This window comes from Halichoerus grypus, chromosome 10 (genome assembly GCF_964656455.1).
Source record: "Halichoerus grypus chromosome 10, mHalGry1.hap1.1, whole genome shotgun sequence".
Taxonomy (NCBI): Eukaryota; Metazoa; Chordata; class Mammalia; order Carnivora; family Phocidae; genus Halichoerus; species Halichoerus grypus.
Window position 1 is genome coordinate 133337251 of NC_135721.1, and position 18123 is coordinate 133355373.

General features: G+C 53.1%; 1 protein-coding gene across 2 annotated transcripts in view; it reads right to left on the reverse strand.

Moving 5' to 3' along the window:
- Window positions 1-2959: 2959 nt before the first annotated feature.
- BMP7 (bone morphogenetic protein 7) overlaps window positions 2960-18123 on the reverse strand; it is a 91488-nt gene continuing 76324 nt past the window's right edge. For both annotated transcript variants that reach the window (XM_078057323.1, XM_078057322.1), the window contains 3 exons: window positions 9903-9979; window positions 8332-8442; window positions 2960-5036 (listed from right to left, as the gene is read on the reverse strand). In XM_078057323.1, the coding sequence (XP_077913449.1) occupies window positions 4887-5036; window positions 8332-8442; window positions 9903-9979 (338 nt within the window). In that variant the 3' untranslated portion in view covers window positions 2960-4886. The remainder of the gene's footprint in view (window positions 5037-8331; window positions 8443-9902; window positions 9980-18123) is intronic.

Here is an 18123-nt window from a genome sequence, read left to right on the forward strand (position 1 = left end):
CAGTGCCCAGGGTTCGTGGTACCTTCAGGGGCCCACAAAATGGCTTAACGTCTTTTAAAATCAGAAGGTAAGAAATGAACGTGATTCCGCCTAACTTGTATTTGTCTTTGTTCCAACACAGTCATAAAAGCGAATTTGCATTATTTTGCATGAAGGGAGGGGTCCGCACAGCCATGCTGTGGTGCCAAGTACCGTTTCCTGTGCTCCCCAGGTGCAAGCTCTGCGGGGCGGACACCTTGTCCTGTCCCCCACCTTCAGGGCCCGCAGCAGCGCTAGGGTACAGTGGACACCTGGAATTAGCACATGAGCAGGTGAGTGGAGGAAGGCTTCTGGCCAAAGAGGAAGGTTGGGCTTCTTCCAAGCCGTCCCCGCTCCTACAAAGGGCACCGAGGTTTGGCCGCCCTCGACGGTGGTCATCCCTGTGTATGGTCTGCTGGCTCCTCCAGGGGTGACCCGGCCTGGACCCCTGTGCCGCATCGGCCCCACTGGGGGTCAGTGCCTCCAACAGGGTGTGGGCAAAGGGTGGGAATGGGGGGGAGCAGGGGTTGGGCTCCCAAGCCCCTTCTCCAGCCACGGGAGAGCACAGGAAGCTGCAACTGTCACTCCACCAGCATGCACGGCCCGAGGCATGTTGTGAGGACCCACTGAGGCTGGCTAGAAAGTTCTGTCAGGCCCCAAAACTTTGTGGCGGGAGAGGGGAACAAGGTCTTGTGAGAAGGACAGGAGCTGCACTGTAATAGATTGAATGGTGGCCTTAAAAAAGATCTGTCCACGTCCTAATCCCACCTGTGACCTTATTTGGAAAAAAGGTCTTTGCAGGTGTAATTAAAGGATGTTGAAATGAGATCATCCTGGATTATCCAGGGAATCCTAAAGCTGATGACAAGTGTCCTTCTAAGAGACAGGCACAGGAAAGACACATAGGAAAAGGCAGAGGCCACGTGAAGACAGAGCCGAGACTGGAGTGAGAACAGCCACAGGCCGAGGAAGCCAGCAGCCCCCGAGACCGGGAAACAAGTGGCAGGGCTCTCCCTGAAGCCTCTGCACGGGGCACAGGTCTGCAGACACCCTGACTGGTGACTTCTGGCCTTGGAACTGTGAGAATACATTTCTGCTGTTTTAGGCCCCCAGTGACGGCAGCCCCAGGAAATGAATACACTCACCTTCTCCAAAAGATCTGAACAGAGGGAAGGACTCAGAATGTACGTGTGAGAACTCTCGGAGCAGATGGCCTCCGTGACCACCACTAACCAACCCCCCAGCCTCCCAGGGAGGCCCACACAGCCTCTGTCATTGGCAGGCAGGGGAGGACTCATAGGGAAGGTCGCCGGCCCCAGCCCGGGAGGGAGCTTCGAGTTCAGCAGTGTGCTCGCAAGGGAGGGCCTCGGGCAGCGTGGAAGCAGAAGGGAGACCCAAGGCCTGCACTGGTGGTCCGGGAAGTCGGCACTGGTTCAGGGACTGACACCTGGGATTGGGGGACCTCTCTGCATCCGCTCAGTGTGGCCCTCAGGGACGTCAGGCCAAGCAGTGGGAGCCATGGGACCCGATGCAGGAGCTCAGAGAGCAGGCAATGAAAAACGGCTCCACGGTGAAAACGAGCAAGATAGGTGGAAAGCAGGAAGGGAAATGTGAAGGCAAAAGATGAGGCCACGTGTGGTGCTTCAGCCACAACACACCTGCCTACAGGGCCCCTGATAGGTGCCAGACCGGGGGGGGGGGGTGTGTGTGTGCCAGGGATGAAGAATGTCTGCCCTCTCTGCTTCTTCCTGAAGGTGTGGCCCTCTCTGCCCAGCTTTTACCTTCCTGCTCTTAATAGACACATGCGTACAAATACCCAGCCATCTGCAACTATTAATACAGCAACTGATGTTCACCCCTTCGTGAGAGAGGCAATTGGGAGTAGTGAGGACTATGGCAACAACCACTCTTTGGCTCCAGCCAAGAGTTTCCATGCAGGAAGGTGGCCCAGGGTAGCCAGCTCTGCCCATTTCTCAAGGGAAGCCAGAACTGGGGATTTTTTTTTCACCCCCAACCTTCTGGTTCTCAAAAGCATGTTGGCCATGAATTCATTTTTTGAAGATGTATAAACACCACGCGGGGGGGTGGGGGAGAAGACACGTCTGCAGGCTGCATCTGGCCCTCTGGTTTGTGGCTCTGGTCTTTGGCCTGGAAATAGAACAAAAGCTAACTTGCGCATCGGGACAGTGACAGGAGGGTTTGGAAATCACAGGGGCTGGAACTTGTTAGGAGCGGCTGCTTCATTGGAGGCAACAGGGGAAGAGCGAACAGTCTGGCCAAGTAACAGCTGCGGTTCTAACATCCATCAGGTGACCTCAGTGTGCACTTCAAAGCAAGAAGGAACCTGAGCTGTTGTTCCACACTGCATGGCTGAGTGCTGCTCTGTGCGCAGTTAGGCGGCGGGCCCCGGGCTGCCTCCACCAGGCCCCCAGGTGTCCCTCCACAGCTTGAGCCGGGAGCCAACAGCAGCCCCCAAACCACTGAGATAATTTGCACTGGACAATGTTGGCTCTGGGCTCTGTGCTGCCTTAGTTTTGGGTGTACACTTCCCCCACCGTGCCTTTTTTTTTCTTTCTTTCTTTCTTGTGCCTCTATTTTATTGGGATGACTAAATCTTTAAACTATGTTAGCAGTAAACACAGCTAATTTACCCCCTGCCTCTTTGAAACAGCTGTTGACAGCTGCACTGTAATTCAATCAAGGATCTTTGTAGTGGAGCCTACCAAATTCCCATTTGTTGTTGGGTTCCATCTCTCCTGCCTGGAGCCCCACACAGCTGCACCAAACATTGACGAGCGCCCCTTTCTCCCCAGAGCCTGGATGATAAACAGCATATTAATGGTGGGGGCCAAGGCAGAGAGTCCTTAGCAAACCAAGAGAACTCCAATGTCCAGGAGTTGAGAGAAAAAACAACACACACAGACATACACAGCCCCAAGAATCAGAACCAAATGTCTCCTTTTATTGAAAAGTCAAAACCCTTTTTATTTTGTCTATTTATACAGAAAATTCACGGAAGACTGCTCTATGCAACAGCTGAAGGTACATTGGTCTGATCATTAATAAATAGTCTTAAATAAGAAAACAAACAGGCTGGGGGAAGCGAGCTCATCATCCTGAACAAGGGATCGAAGGAGGGTGTAAAATGAGCTTCCAATGGACATAAATAATTTCTTTGTTTTGTAACAACTATTTACATGTTTCAATGTACAAAGGATGCTAGCCAGAAACCAGGTGGGGCTTGAGTGGTGAGAAAACTTGCACCAAGAGGGAACCATACAGAAATCCCCAGGTCTGCCAATAGATAAAACAAAGTACAGCAAAAACAGTGACTCTTCCCCATTGACCAGGCAGAGTGGAGTCTGTGGCCTAAGCTATTGAAGAAGAAAAATAAAAGAAAATAAAAACGGGGCCCCAGTGTTTCTAGGAACCAACTTAATCAAGGTGGAGAAACGATTTCCTGCTGGACCAGGTTCCAGGGGCATAGGACTCGTCTGGATAACCCTGTTATTTGTTCACAGACAGCCCAGAGCTCCACAAGGCCTGTGTCACAGCCAGAGGCTGGGTGCACAGCATTTAGGGGACCCACTGGCCAAGGCAAGGGAGGCTCACGCCAAGAGCCACATCAGAGATGGCACCTTTGAATTGGAATGCTCAATTAGGACATCACTCTCAAAGCAGTTTCTAGATCCTTCCATTTGAGATTCATGTCCAGCATACCCTGCACCTAGCAGTTCTCCACCATGCCATCCGCTCCTTATCTCAAGGAGCTTATTGTTTGCAGAGCCCTCAGTAGGGGTCAGCCAATGAGAACAGGTGGCTACAGAGGCCCTGGTTGGAACCCAGACTCCAGGGTGCTGCTGCCAATCATGACCAACAGGGGAGCCCAGCTAGGGGAGGGACAGTAAGCCTGCCCATCCTACCCCTATCTAGAGCGAGGTTTCGCTGGCACTTCTTTAAATAGGGCCACGTTAGCTAGAGTTCAGGGTCAAGTTGTGGGTTCTCTCCTGATTGCTGTCCCTTCTGCCCTGTCATTCCACATTGATTTTCTACCACTAGGAGAGCTGGAAAACCAATTCCGAATGTCCATCGGTGCTTCACATGCCTAATTTAATTTCTGCCACCACACACCCAGCTGAAGGATGGAACATATTTTTCCTTCAAGGTCAACACACCTCCTCCTCCAAGCAGAAATTTGCCCTCTCCTTTCCCGGTCAAATCTTGGATTTGGGCAAGTCTATGTAAACAGCGGGCCTCTGCAAGCCTCAGAATGAAACCAGAATGGAACAGAGAGGGGGCCTCCCCTGCCTCCACTGGCCACAGCTTCTGTTTATGAAATCAGAGTAAACCAAGAAATGGGGATAAATTGTTTAGGAAAATATATCTGTAACATCCTAACCATTTTCATTCATTCGTTTTATTGTGACATTTATTACAGGAACTTCCGTGTCAATTTTCCTTGTGCACAGACACAAACGTGCCCACCCCTGGCTGTGCCCCCTTCCTCCCGCTGCTGGGTGGCCTGGCTGAAGGGCGCTCCTAATTACCCCTGGGGACGAGTCAGTGCACGGCTGAGACGTCACAGCCAATGATCGTGGCTGGGCAATTTTTCTTTATATATTTTTTTTCCTTTAGGTTTTGCCTGCCGCAGCGTGTAGCATCTTGTCCATAGGAGGCGGATGAAAACCTGATCAAAAGGCATTTGCTTCTCGAATTCCTTAATCCTCCTACGCCCTTAAGGTTGGGGACGGGGGCAGGGCAGGTCTCATGAAAGGCAGTTGCTGTGCTGGGCGGTGGGAGGCACTGGGCGGTGGGAGACCAAGAACCCCGAACAGTGTGGCGCCGGAGGGTCTGACCTCCAGGAGGCGCTAGTGGCAGCCACAGGCTCGGACGACCATGTTTCTGTATTTCTTCAGGATGACGTTGGAGCTGTCGTCGAAGTAGAGGACAGAGATGGCGTTGAGCTGAGTGGGGGCACAGCAGGGCTTGGGCACCGTTTCAGGGTTGATGAAATGGACCTGGAACACACAGCAAATGGCGGCAGTGGTGAGAAGCGCTGGGTCCCTGCTCCCTGGCCTCCTCATTTCTATGAGGACCGCCAACTGCTTGGGCAAAGTGACCGCACGCGACACTCCCCCCTAGGAGTGACTACACGTGACACTTCCAGTTCTGGCCCGTGACGCATAACCTCTGTTGCGCAGACCAGGGACCCAGAGCATAGAGGTGTCCGCAGCACACAGCTGGGAAGTCAGTGGCCAGGTCGTTCTCCACTGCCCCTCGGTCCTGTGCATTGAAGAGTGTTTACCAGCGTCCCCCACAAGAAGCCAGAGGCACTCAACCCCCAACCACGACCACCAAAAATGTCTCCAGACATTGTCAAATGTCTCCTGGGAGGCAGATCTGCCCCAAGTGGAGAACACCTGGGGCAGACAGGGTGGGCCAGCAGGCCAAATTCTGTGCTGCTGCCTGGTTTTGTGAATAAAGTTTTATTAGCACCCAGCCATGCCCATTGGTTCCCTAGTACCAAGGTCTTCTTCTGCACTACGATGGCCGAGTTTAGGAGCTGCAACAGAGGCCTTATGACTCACAAAGCTAAAAACATTTACCATCTGGTCTTTTTCAGAAAAAAGTGGCTGACCTCTTGGCTAGACCTGTCCTGTCCAAGAAAAATACAATGCAAGTCACACTTGTAATTGAAAATGTTCTAGCGGCCACGTTTGAAAAGAGGAAAAGAAATAGGTAAAATTAAATAATATATTTCATTTAACCCAGTATTTCAAATATATTATCATTTCAATACACACTTACCATAAAGAATCTTTTTTTTTTTTTTTTGGCACTAAGTCTTCAAAACCTAGCATATTTTAGACTGACAAAGCATCTTGATTCAGACTGGCCGTATTTCAAGTGCTCAAGAGCCACATGTAAAAGTGGTTACTGTATTGGATGGTGCAGGTCTAAATTATACCAGACGATTCTGCCTCTTGAGCAGTGAAACTAGGACAAAACTGGGCAAACACCTGGGTGGAAGTCCACGAGAAAGAAGAAGGTCTAGAAAGGAGGAATGAAGGAAGAAGCCAGCTAGCCGCGCAAGTTTGCTGCTCCTTCTTGCTCGTGGGATTCTGTGTACCTTACAGGGGACGAGGGCCAGGGGCAAACAAACTCAAAGGCCCAAAGGGGCCAGGCAGGCACCACTGACGAGCAAAGGAGGCGAAGAGTAAGACAAGAGGGAATAGTGAGGGTTGGGGCAAACCCGAGGGCGGATGCTGCCAGCTAACTGCAGCCAGCCAAAGTCAATGCAGTTGGGTGTGCCGAGTGTCCAGGACAGGCCAGAGACTTAGCTCTGCTTTGTTTGGATGTGAAACTTCCAGGTTTCCAACACACCGCGTGTGCCAAGTAAAAGCATTCTGGAAGCCTCCAGCCTGTGACCTCTGACATAAGACAGCACACTCAGTAGCTTATTATGGACGATTTCAAACCTTACAAATCTAAACCTTCCCCCCACCTCCTCCACCCTTGAATAATTTGAAAGCAAATCCCAGACATCAGCTCATTTCCTCTGTTTTTCACTAGGACTCCCAGAAAGCAAGGACTCCCCCCCCCACCGTTTTTTTTTATTTGCTTCAGAGGTAGAATTTAGAGATTCATCAGTTGCATATAATAATACCCAGTGCCCATTCTGCCAAGTGTCCTCCTTCATGCCCATACCCAGGTTACCCCATCCCCTGCCCACCTCCCCTCCAACAACCCTGTTTGTTTCCTAGAGCTCAGCATCTCTTAATGGTCTGCCTTCCTCTCAATTTTCATCTTATTTTATTTTTCCTTCCCTTCCCTCTTTTTAAACATGACCACAGAACCTCTTGTTAGGATAATCAGACAGCTCCTTCTGATCCCAGAGCTCCCTAGTGACACACAGACTGAGTGGGTGATGAGGGGACAGCCAGGCTTCCGCTGTATGGGCCATGAAGCAGGGGTCGGAGGGCAGAGGTGTGCCCCTGGCAGCCTGGGAGACCCCCCGGCACCTCCTAGAGGCATGGGGCAGGACCTTAGGGGGCACGCGGGCACAGGAGAACAGGCCCAGGCCAAGGAACAGGTTGGGGGCACTACTGGTTTCCAGCCCAAGGACTTTCAATCCTGAGCAGGATGTCAGAGTTTACCCTTGGGGAAGGAAGGGCCTTGGAAAAGCATGGCTAGAAGAGAAGCCTTCACTCGAAGGGCAGAGCGTGGTTCAAATGAAAGGACTAAGGGAGTTTTTTCTCCAAGACATAACACATAGGGCAGGAACAAGTCTGCCACTAAACAAAAGAAGCCAAAAGCTTCAGAACAAACAGAACTGTGGGATGGCCACAGAGGCGATAGCCCTGGGTAGTGAGCTCTCTGTCACCAGGAGCATTCAAGCCAGGGAAAAGCCCCAATAATGTTTATGGCAGGGAGCTAGATAACCAAGATCCCTGAACCTCAGATTCTAAGCCAAAGAACGAAGTTCCTAATTTTTATCACTGCTGCTATTTTCAGTAGAGTAAAAATCACTTCTATCAAGGGTCACCAGGGCTGGGTATCCTGTTAAGAGCTTATCTTCTTATCACAGTGAATCCTGCAAGGACCCCGTGGAAGTGCAGCCTGAAACAGCCCCCGCCCTGCCCCGTCTCTCTGTCCTGTCTGCCTGCTTCCTACCACTTCCTCCTCTCACGCACCCTCCGTTGTTCACCTGACTGCTTCTCTCCCTGGAAACTGAGGTCCCAAGGGCAGGGACCAGGTCTATGCTGTTCCCGGTGGCATCCTCAGCTCCCAGTGCGGGGTCTACCTGCAGGAGACGCTCTTGGATGGCCGAACCCCAAAGTTCAAGGCTAGGGGGCAAAGACATGCGCTCAGGGAGGCAATGGGCTCCCAAGCCCGCCTGAACCCAGGAAAGCCCAGACTTTGGGGGCCAGGGGTGGGGACACCGATGGATGCAGAACAGACACGCGGACAACCAAGAACAGGCGCCCAGAGAGAAGCAGGGCCAAGGCTGACTTCACCGTGACGCACAGTGACCATGAGCCAAGATACCTTTAGGAGCCCCTGAAACGGTTCTTATTTCTTTTTGAATTAGGAGAAATCCGTAAACTTTAGGGTCGGAGATTACACACATCTTTATGCCAATGCTGTTATAAAATATGGTTTTTCATCTTTTTTCGTTTTTATGGAGGAAGGGGCCCACGACAGGAGGAGCGCCCAAGGCCTGCGAGAAGTCAGGGCCCCAGCCTGGAGGAGCGCAAGGCAGGGCCCGGAGCGCCCCCACCACCCCGCCCCGGGCACACAGGCCACACTCACCAGCGTTTGCACGATGGCGTGGTTGGTGGCGTTCATGTAGGAGTTCAGAGGAAAGGCACACTCGCCCTCACAGTAGTAAGCGGCATAGCCTTCGGGAGCGATGATCCAGTCCTGCGGGAGGGAGAGCGTGAGCCCCACATGACCTTTCTCGCCCCAGCCCGCTCCTGCAGGCCAGACTCTGTGCTCCCAGGGGACCAAGCCGCGGCCCACACCGTCCCGAGCAACTGGGGGTCCCGCAGAAGCAGGACAAATGAGGCTAGGCTACCACGGTCCCCCACAGAAGGCAAAATGAGGGAAAGACCGCCCAGGGGCTGGGCGGAGCCCAGAACGGATGCTTGCACGGCCTTACTGGGAGGTGGCCCAGACAAGCGTGACCGGGGTGGCATCAACTCTAGCACTACGAGGTGCTTACACGTTGGCAGTTTGCTTTACACAAAACCTCCATGCTTCAGGTCACCGACACGGGAGAGAGACGACTAACCCACAACACTGAGAATTAAGTGACTGCAGATGAGCCAGCCAGCGCCTGGTGCATGTGTGCGGCTCAGTGAAGGATGCCCCCCGCCAGGCCCGCCTTCAGGGCTGGGTTAGCACGGGAATACCGTTCTAGCAGTATGTACACCCCTCACGGGCTCAAGTCTGTGGACTCCCTGCAGAGGAGCTGGAGTCTGGGGCTCGGTTCCAGCACCAGGGCGCACGCACGGCCGGGCGCCCCGCGGAGGACAGAACCATGGGAGGGCTCCACGCTGGCCGTACGCTAATGCCCTGATAGTGCGCTTGGGCACGATCCCCGGGGAAGAACCCGGACTCCCCCACCGGACCACAAGCTCGCTGAGGAGTGGACAACAAAACCAGTGGCCTTGGTGATCTCAACGCCCCGTTCGGGATATTTGAGCTCCATGAGGGCAGGCACACGGAAACGCTCCCTGCTGCATCTCTAGGGCCTGGAAGAGCGCCCAGAATGTCACAGATGCTCATAAACAGGCATTAGATTGTATGACCCTCGTGCCTGTCCTAGGATTCATCCCCTGCCCTTTCGCCCCATTCCATCCAAGTGGTTCCGGAAGGAGCCGTCATGGTCCTATGACATGATCTCATCCCCCAAATAGCTGGCTGGTGCAGGACCAAGCACCTGACCCGAGCTGGGCCAATCCGCCCCTGCCCTGGGAAGGGGAATCACGGAAGAGGGAAGGGCAGAGGGTGGAAGGCGGCCCTGCAGGCAGCTGGGTTCCAGCACACGGGCTCCACCACCTCTGAGAGAAACAGGCAGCTGCAGGGTGGAGATAAAGTTCCCATGGAGAATGAGGCTTGGAGTCCAAAGTGTTGGGGCTCCTGGCTCTAACTGGAGTCTCCACCACATTTCTGCCCTTGCATGTCATGAGTCATCCCTGTATCCCTAACCTGACTTCTCTACCCTAGTTAGGACACTAGGTTCTGGAGTCTTCGCTGAAGTCGATGAGAAACATGGCTCACTGCCCACACGGGACCCAGCCCCGCTGCCTTGGGGGGTGTGCGGGGACACCCACACCAGAGCCCCCACCATCGGGGCCGATCCGGCCACCCGTCCTTACCTGCCAGCCCAGATCGCGGAAGCTCACGTACAGCTCGTGCTTCTTGCAGGCCTGCCTCTGGTCACCGCTGCTGTTTTCTACGTTGGCGGGAGACGGGGTGCGGGCAGGGGAGAGGAAACACGCACACATATTAGGGTTTCCTCAGCCTAAGGCAGTGGTGTGAGCAGTCAAACTCAGCTGGAAGGCGACCTTTCCGACACAAAAGCCACTCGAGTACCTGTAGCCTTAAAACTCATTTCCATCCCTAGCTAACGGCCTCCGTAAGAGGCACCACCGTCCCCACCCCTCTTGCGCCACCTTAGCTCCTAATGCTCTCTGGATCCTTAGGTGGACACTGGCCTTTTTGTACACACGTGTTCTCTGGAGGCTGACCTCTGCCCGGATTCCATATAGGAATCCACGTGCCACCATGCTGGCTGCGGGAGCCTGCTCAGAGGGGACTGCCTCTGGCCAAGCTCACCTGCTGAGGCCAGCCCACCTCACGATGCTCACCCCTCTTCAAGGGCAAGAGGGGGCACAGACATGGCCTGGGACAAAGTCCCCACCACCAGGAAGAAATGAGAGGGCAGGAAGTCAAATCCCACTGACCTCCCAGAGAAACACACTACTGAGGTTTCTTTGAGGAGTAAAAACTATGCACTGGGGTTTTCCAGAAGTATGTAAGGTTTGTAGGCATTTGGGTTAGGGCTTGAGCACTTGTAAACACGTAGAAAGCTCTGCCCCCCTCTCTCTCCTCTCACACACACACAGACACACACACACTCTGGTGCTCCTGCACAATTTTCCATCCTGCAGCTATGGAGATTATTATTTTTTTTTCTTTTCTTTTCTTACCCATGACTTGTATTTCCTCCAGCTAAAACTTTCTAAGGGCTTTCTATCATGCTTAGAGCAATGCCTCAACTCCTGCCCTTGGCCTGTATGGCCCTATGTGGCCCTGATTCCTAAGCCACAGCCTTCTTTCTGTGCTGTGTATGTACTGCCAAACCTGTTCCTACCCCAGGGCCTTTGCACTTGCTGTTTCATCTACCTGAAATGCTCCTTTTCATAATCTTTCTATGTCTGGCTCTACTTGATACTCAAGCCTCACCTCCCATGTTGCCTTTTCTAAAGGTCTTGTGAGGTCACCATTGGATCCCCAGAGCCCAGTGTCCACCCATATTTGTGTAGTTAACACACAAATAAAGAAAACATCAATGCCTCAGCTTCTGTCTACTGCTGTGATCCCTCCAGCCTCAGAAGGTAATGAACACCAGTGGGTGAGGGACACAAGGAGAACTTCTCGCAGGTTGGAGAGGAAAGCCCAGGAGATGACCCAGGGTTGCCTGCTCACCTGACCTACACTTGGGAAGCATCCAGATGCACCCATTTCCCCCTGCCTGGACAGCTCTCTCAGATGGCCAGGTGAGTGGCCCTCCTGGTGGCCTCAGGGGCTCATGGCAACCCCAGCCCTTGTCAGTGACTGGTTCAGACCCAGGACTGAGCTCACCAGCTCCCATCTCATCCTTGGAGTGAGGATTGGCTCAGATAAGAGCAAATGACCCCATCCAAGCCAAAGGGACACAGGTGGAAGCATGCTGGGGGCTTCTGGAAAAAGTTTCCTAATTCCTAAGAAAGACCCATGGGAAAAGATACTCATCTCTTGCCCCTATTGCCTGGGAACTGAAAAGGAGTAGAGCTGATGGTTACATGCAGCCACAGCCTCGAGGAGAAGCCAACACTGAGCATGGTGGGCAAGGACAGGAAGCCAGGGCTTTCATTGTCCTTGACTTTCTGGATCAACCAACCCTCATGCCCACCCAACCTTGGCACTGGGAGCCAACAGCTTTCCTAGTGGTTGAAGCCACCTGATCTGTGTTTCTGAGACTTGCAGCCAAACCACCCAGGGGGTCCTACCTGGAAAGGTGCATCCCGGTGTGGGGGTGGTAGTCAGCTGGAGCCCAGGGATAGACTCCAGAGCACACCAGCTCCCAAGTAGAGTCTGGCCAGTGGGTCAGGACCAGGTAAGGGGGTGCCGCTCCAGCTCTGGAGTCAGCCCCTGGTTCTCCTAGACCTTGGACTCCTCATCTGCAGAGCGAGGAGAAAGTGCCTACCAGGGAAGCCGTGCATGTTCAAATCAGTTTAGCACGACGCTAAGCTCATGGCAACAAGATGCTGATGATCATCCTTCCAGCCCACCTGCGAGGGAAGGTTAAAACTATATGCAAACTTCATTCCCACACACACTCTTTAACCATTTGGAGTTAATGACTGCTTCCTCCAAACCTGATGACACGCCATGTTTGGAAGAAGCGAAATATCAGTTTCCTGCTGTCCCCTGATTCACAAGAATTCTATCTGCATGGCTTCTAGGTTAATGAGAAACAGTAAGATAAAAAGGATATCACTGAATTCCCTTCCCCAGACCTCAACTTCCCCATCTGTGAAATGGGTGTGAGAGTTGTGTAGGAAGCCACATGTGGCGACCATACACTGTAAGTCAGGAAGATCTCCTTGGGCACCTGCTGGGCGTTACGCTGTCCTAGAAGCCCTGAATGTACAGCCACTCGGACTACTCTGAGGCTAGGAACAAATCTGAAATGAAATGGTGCGGGAGGGGAATGAGGGTGGGAGGGAGAAAGAGAAGGAAGAACGGGGTTGAGGAGGAGAAAACAGGGAGGGCAGCAGAGAGTGCAGCAATCGGAAAATGGTCTCCAACAGGCTTTCCGGAAATGCGTAGGTCTGAGATGAGCACGTATTCATGGCTGGGTGGGTTCAATCCCATGCAACTTCCACCTCCATCAGCCTCTGTGATTATTCCTGATTTTGTACATATCTTTATATCTATAGTTCAGGAAAGCAATTTTTAAAGATTTGCAAACCAACGAGGAAAATCATATTGTATTCATTATGACAGAATTGTGTGTGTCTTTATAGGAGGGATCCTGGCCCTTGGGGACACTCAGAGCTCCTGAGATGACCTCAGTGAGGGTGGGGTGGGCACAGTCTCACCACCTGGGTGCCTGGTGCACCATCCATCCATCCATCCATGCATCCATCCATCTATCCATCCATCTATCCATCCACGCATCCATCCATCCATGCATCCATGCATCCATGCATCCATCCATCTATCCATGCATCCAGCCATCCATCCACGCATCCATCCATGCATCCATCCATCCATGCATCCATGCATCCATGCATCTATCCATCTACCCATGCATCCAACCATCCATCCACGCATCCATCCATCCATGCATCCATCCACGCATCCATCCATCCATCCATCCACACATCCATCCATCCATGCATCCATCCACGCATCCATCCATCCATGCATCCATCCACGCATCCATCCATCCATCCATCCATGCATCCATCCACACATCCATCCATCCATCCATCCATCCATCCATCCATCCATCCACGCATCTATCTATCCGTCCATCCATGCATCCATCCACACATTCATCCATCTATCCGTCCATCCATGCATCCACGCATCCATCCATCCATCCATCCATGCATCCATCCATGCATCCATCCACGCATCTATGCATCCATCCATCCGTCCATCCATACAAACTGTTAATGAGTGTCTACTGGTTTGCAGATGCTGTTTTGGGCATTAGAGCTACAGGTAGGTATGAACAAAACAAAGCCTTGCTCCAGGGGCACTTATCTTCCAGTGACAGAGGCAGGCAGTAAGTCAGCAAGTAAACATAGACTACATCCTGTCGAGATGGAGAATAGTAAGGTAGGAGAGGAGGGTGTGCTTCCAGGGGGACTGTGGGATGGAGGGTGCTAACATAAGGATCTTCTGAGTAAGGGATGTTTGTGTAAGAACCAAAAGGAAATGAGAGCCAGCCAGAGAGGCGTCCAAAGGAGGAAAATTCCAGGATGAGGACGTAGGGGAATGGAGAGGAAGGTGCCTTCCATGACTGGAAAGTCAGCAAGAACTCTAAGAGCAGTGGCTGCTGACCGAGGGACAGAGAGTCAGGCACTAGAGCCTTCCAGGAATGAGGAGGCATGAGCAGGGCTCAGCAGCAGGCAGCGTGGAGGGGGCAGAAGGTCTACTTTGCTGGACTGAGCTCCAAGGCTGGGGGCCAGGGGAGGTTGGGAGGACAAAGCAGCAATGGGGGTCCGGGGTCCCCCTTCCCTACCTCTCGGCCTGGCAGCCCGAAAGCTGAGACAGGGAACCAGCTACAGGGGTAGCAAGGCCTCCAGAGGGCCAGGGGGTAACTAACATGTGAAGGTCGAGGTCAAGGGAACCATCAGAGAAGAGCTCCAAGAAATCTATCGGACCATTCGCAATACTGTCCAGAATGCACTGAGTGGAAGTCCAAAGATGGCCTCCATCGCTGCGGCAACGCCCACGGTCGCAGGAAGCAACGTCAATGCGCAGCCTCCTTCTCCCCCTCGCTGTAGGGAGGTGGAAGGTAGAGGGGAGGGAGGAAGAGCATCCCTCAGCCAGTGATGCGTGAAGCAGCCTGAGCAAGACAGAGGACCGAACACGTTAGCTTGGGACAGGGACGTGGCAAAGAAGCTTCGGGTCAAGCACCAACATTTCTGGCTGCTTGATGTCCTAAGTAAACCAGGATCCGAAGCTTTGTGAGGCTCAGTGAGAAGAAGGTGCCACGACTGATTAGTAATGTCTGCCATGGGCGGAGGCGGGGCAAGTATCGGCCTGAGTGCCACTTTTCCCAACCCTGTCTTAAAGCAAAGCAACGATATTTGGCTTCATGTTAAAACCCAGGCCCAATAGACGAAGGCAGCGAGCAGCTTGTGAGTCCAGCTGTGGGTGCCAGCAGGGGCTGGGCACTGGCCCTGTCACCAGAGACACCTGCACCGCCCCTCCGGGCCTCCTTGGATCGTGAGGCTGCTCTGGGAGAGAGGTCAGAAGTCCTGTTTCCTGACGACTGCGTATTAGGCGAAAGACTAAGATAGGGAAGAAGAGCTGCCTGTGAAGGAGACTCCCAGCTCCCCTGTCCCTCTGGTCTGGCCCCCCCAAACCCATGCAGCCACTTCATCTGCCTCGACCGGCCTCTGCCTGAGCAGCTCACAAGTTACAACCCCCAGATCATTTGGGGACAATGCCTAATTCCCAGGGGGTTGGGTGCAAATGTGGGTGGGGAGAAGAAAGTGGGACCCAGTCTCTCAACCCCAAACCACATGCTCTAAGAGCAGGTGAAGGCTCTGGGGCAGGGTGATCAGCCTACAGGGAAGAAAGCTTTGCAGTGGACAGGAGGTGGGAGCGTGAGTATCCCTCCCACACATCAAGGGCCGCCACATGAGAGGATTCAGCAGGATTCCCAGCCATCACATGAGGTAAAGCCCTTCAAAAGGGTATGTATGTGTGCATACACACACATTCAGACATTCTGGTTTACCAAGCCTGGGGTGCGGCCCAGGCCTTGGTATTTTTTTTTTTTAATTAAATTTCCGGGAAGGGTTGAGATAAACTGCAAAAAGGGCCGGGAAGTAGAAAGTCCCAGGACGGAGACAGATTCCAGGCAAGCTAGAACGGCTGTCATGTGAGGGAGTGAGAGTCCCGTCCTGGGGGTTATGTAAATGGAGTGTTTGGTGGGGATGCAGGGGGGGAAATTGGGTGTCGAATTCTAAGACTTTGAGGCCTGGTCTCTCTTCCTTCATTACACCCGACAGGCCTCCAAGACGCTGGGTCTGCGAGCATGGAATGTACCAGCACGTCCTGCCTGGCTGATATGGAAAGACATCTAACAAGTCTCCCTCCTCTGACCCTCCCTGAGCACCCCACCCTGCTCCCCACCATTCTCAGCGCTGCCAGAAGGATCATCTGATCACCCCTGCCCCCACACCATAGCTTCAAACTCTGCAGAGGCTTCCAAATTTGTTTTGGATGAAGTTCAAACTCAAGATGTGACTCTGAAGAGGACTCTTGATCTTGCTCACCTTGCCAGCCCCACCCTCCCCTTGTTCCACGGCCTCCCTCTCCCGTCAAAGGAGCGCCGCCGCCTCCCACCCTAAGCCCCGTGCCTGTGGGTCCCACTCCCCAGATCACTCTGGTCAAGCCGACCCAGCCAGGCCTCAGGGGCACCTGCTAGTCCCTGAGTTCTTGGCGGGGCAGTCTTCTCTGCAGCTCCCTCCCCCAGGACGTGTCAGTGCTCTAGTCACCATCCTCTGCCTCTCAGGCCTGTTAGTAAGTGACAGCCACATCCAGCCTGGCCCAGACCCCGAGGGCGGACCATGGCTGGCTTTCCCCAGGGGACCCCAGCTGCTAGAGCCAGCACAGAGGAGGTTCCCACTGCAAATTAAGGGATTCTGTCGGATTTTCGTTAGGGGGCCTTACAGAGCCTTCCAAGAAGCCTAAAAAAAGAATGGATCCACCTGCCAGTGAAGAAGCCCTCCAGAATCCCTGCACACAAGCTTCAGACACTGAAGCCCATGCAGGGGCCCTGGGGTCAGGAAACCCTGCTCTAAAAACTTCACCAAGCACAGCGACCGGTCCTTTCTTCGCCTTCAAAAAGGAAAATGAACAGAAATAGGAAAACTGGCTACATGAAGCCAAAGAAGCTGATGACAGTAAAAGGTTAGTCTGGGGGTGGGGGCTGCTTGGCCGCCGTGTGCCCCCCGTGTTCCCCTCCGGGCACAGCTCAGCTCAGAGCTGCCCATGCAGCCGGCAGGCTGATTCCGCTGCAGACCCTGCCTGGCCTCGCAGCCCACCCAGGGCTCTGAGATGGTGCAGGGGCACGCGGAGTAAACCACTCTGCAAACGTGGTGGGTCCACTTCCTACGGCTGCTTTAACAAATTATCACAAACACGGCGGCTGAAAACAACACCAGTTTATCATCTTCCAGCTCTGTAGTTCAGAAGTCCAACACGGGCTAAATTCAAGGGGTCAGTGGGGCTGTGTTCCTTCTGGAGGCTCAGGGAGAAATCGATTTCCTTGTCTCTTCCAGCTTCTAAAAGCCACCCACCTTGTCGGCTTGTGTGCCACACCCCGCCTCTATCTTCAAAGCCGGTGACATCACACCTCTCTGCCCTCCTCTGGCCTCACACCTCTCGGACCACAGCGAGGAGGGATTCTCCGCCTGGAAGGACCTCCGTGATTACAGTGGGATGCTGGGCCCACCTCGACCATCCCGGCTTATCTCCCTATTTTAAGGTCAGCTGATGAGCAACCCACATTCTATTGGCAGCCTTGGCCCCCTTTGCCATGTAAGGTAATGGATTCACCAGTCCTGGGGATTAAGACCTGGACATCTGGGGAGCTGAGGGAGCACCACTCAGAGAGCAGTACAGCTGGTCAAGGTGAGGGGGCAGGTGGTTTCTTTCAGCCACAAGCTGGGCACCTTGGATCTGGGTGGTCATTTCCGCAGTCCATGGGGAAAATGGTTTGTCGGTGAAGTTAATTTATTTGCAACTTTCCTTTTGGTCTGGGGGAACATCGAGGTGCATCTTTTCAGAAGTGGCACTTGACATGCAGGAGACCATGGGGCGGGGCAGGGCAGGGTGTGGGCATGCAGTGTTGAAGAGGCCAGTCCAGGCCAGCCCAGCCCCCAGACTCATCCCAGCAACCCCAGGCCACCAGATGCCAACAACACCCTGATGCCTGGTCAGCCCAGAGGGAAAAGGACCCTGTTGCAGCCAAGCCCCAAGGCTGGCAAAGGCAGGCCCACGCGGGGCCCAGCAAATGCCTGGTGAATTGTGTGAAGACAGTTAACAGGATTGTTGGGGGGCCCAGAGCTCATCAAGCAGACACCTCCTGGCAAAACCAAACAGGCTCAAATCCCAGGGCTGCCACTTACTTGCTTTGTGCACTTGGACAAGTTACTTAACCTCTCTATGCCCCATGTCTGTCTCCACTATCAAATGGCAGGCCATCCTCCTCAGAGCCTCAAGAACCACAGAACACCATACACCCTACAACAATTACCTAAATGTCTCAAGCCCTGGAGGTTTCCTGGAGGGAATGCACTAACCAGTATTTTCTATTAAATCTTTGAATTGCTAGCTATGAAAATGCTAGCTTTATTTTTAATTTGTTTTTACTTATAATAATGCATCATGGCAATGAACCTAAAAGTATCCCCCAAAATACACTGAAAAATCTAGTGCTCATTTTTTTTACTTATAATAACAAAACATTTCAAACAAACCTAAAACTATCCCAAATAATACACCAAAAACTCACTACGACCCATATTTAACAAAGTAGTAAAATGAGCCATGAGTTTCAAATATCTTTCACTTTAAGAA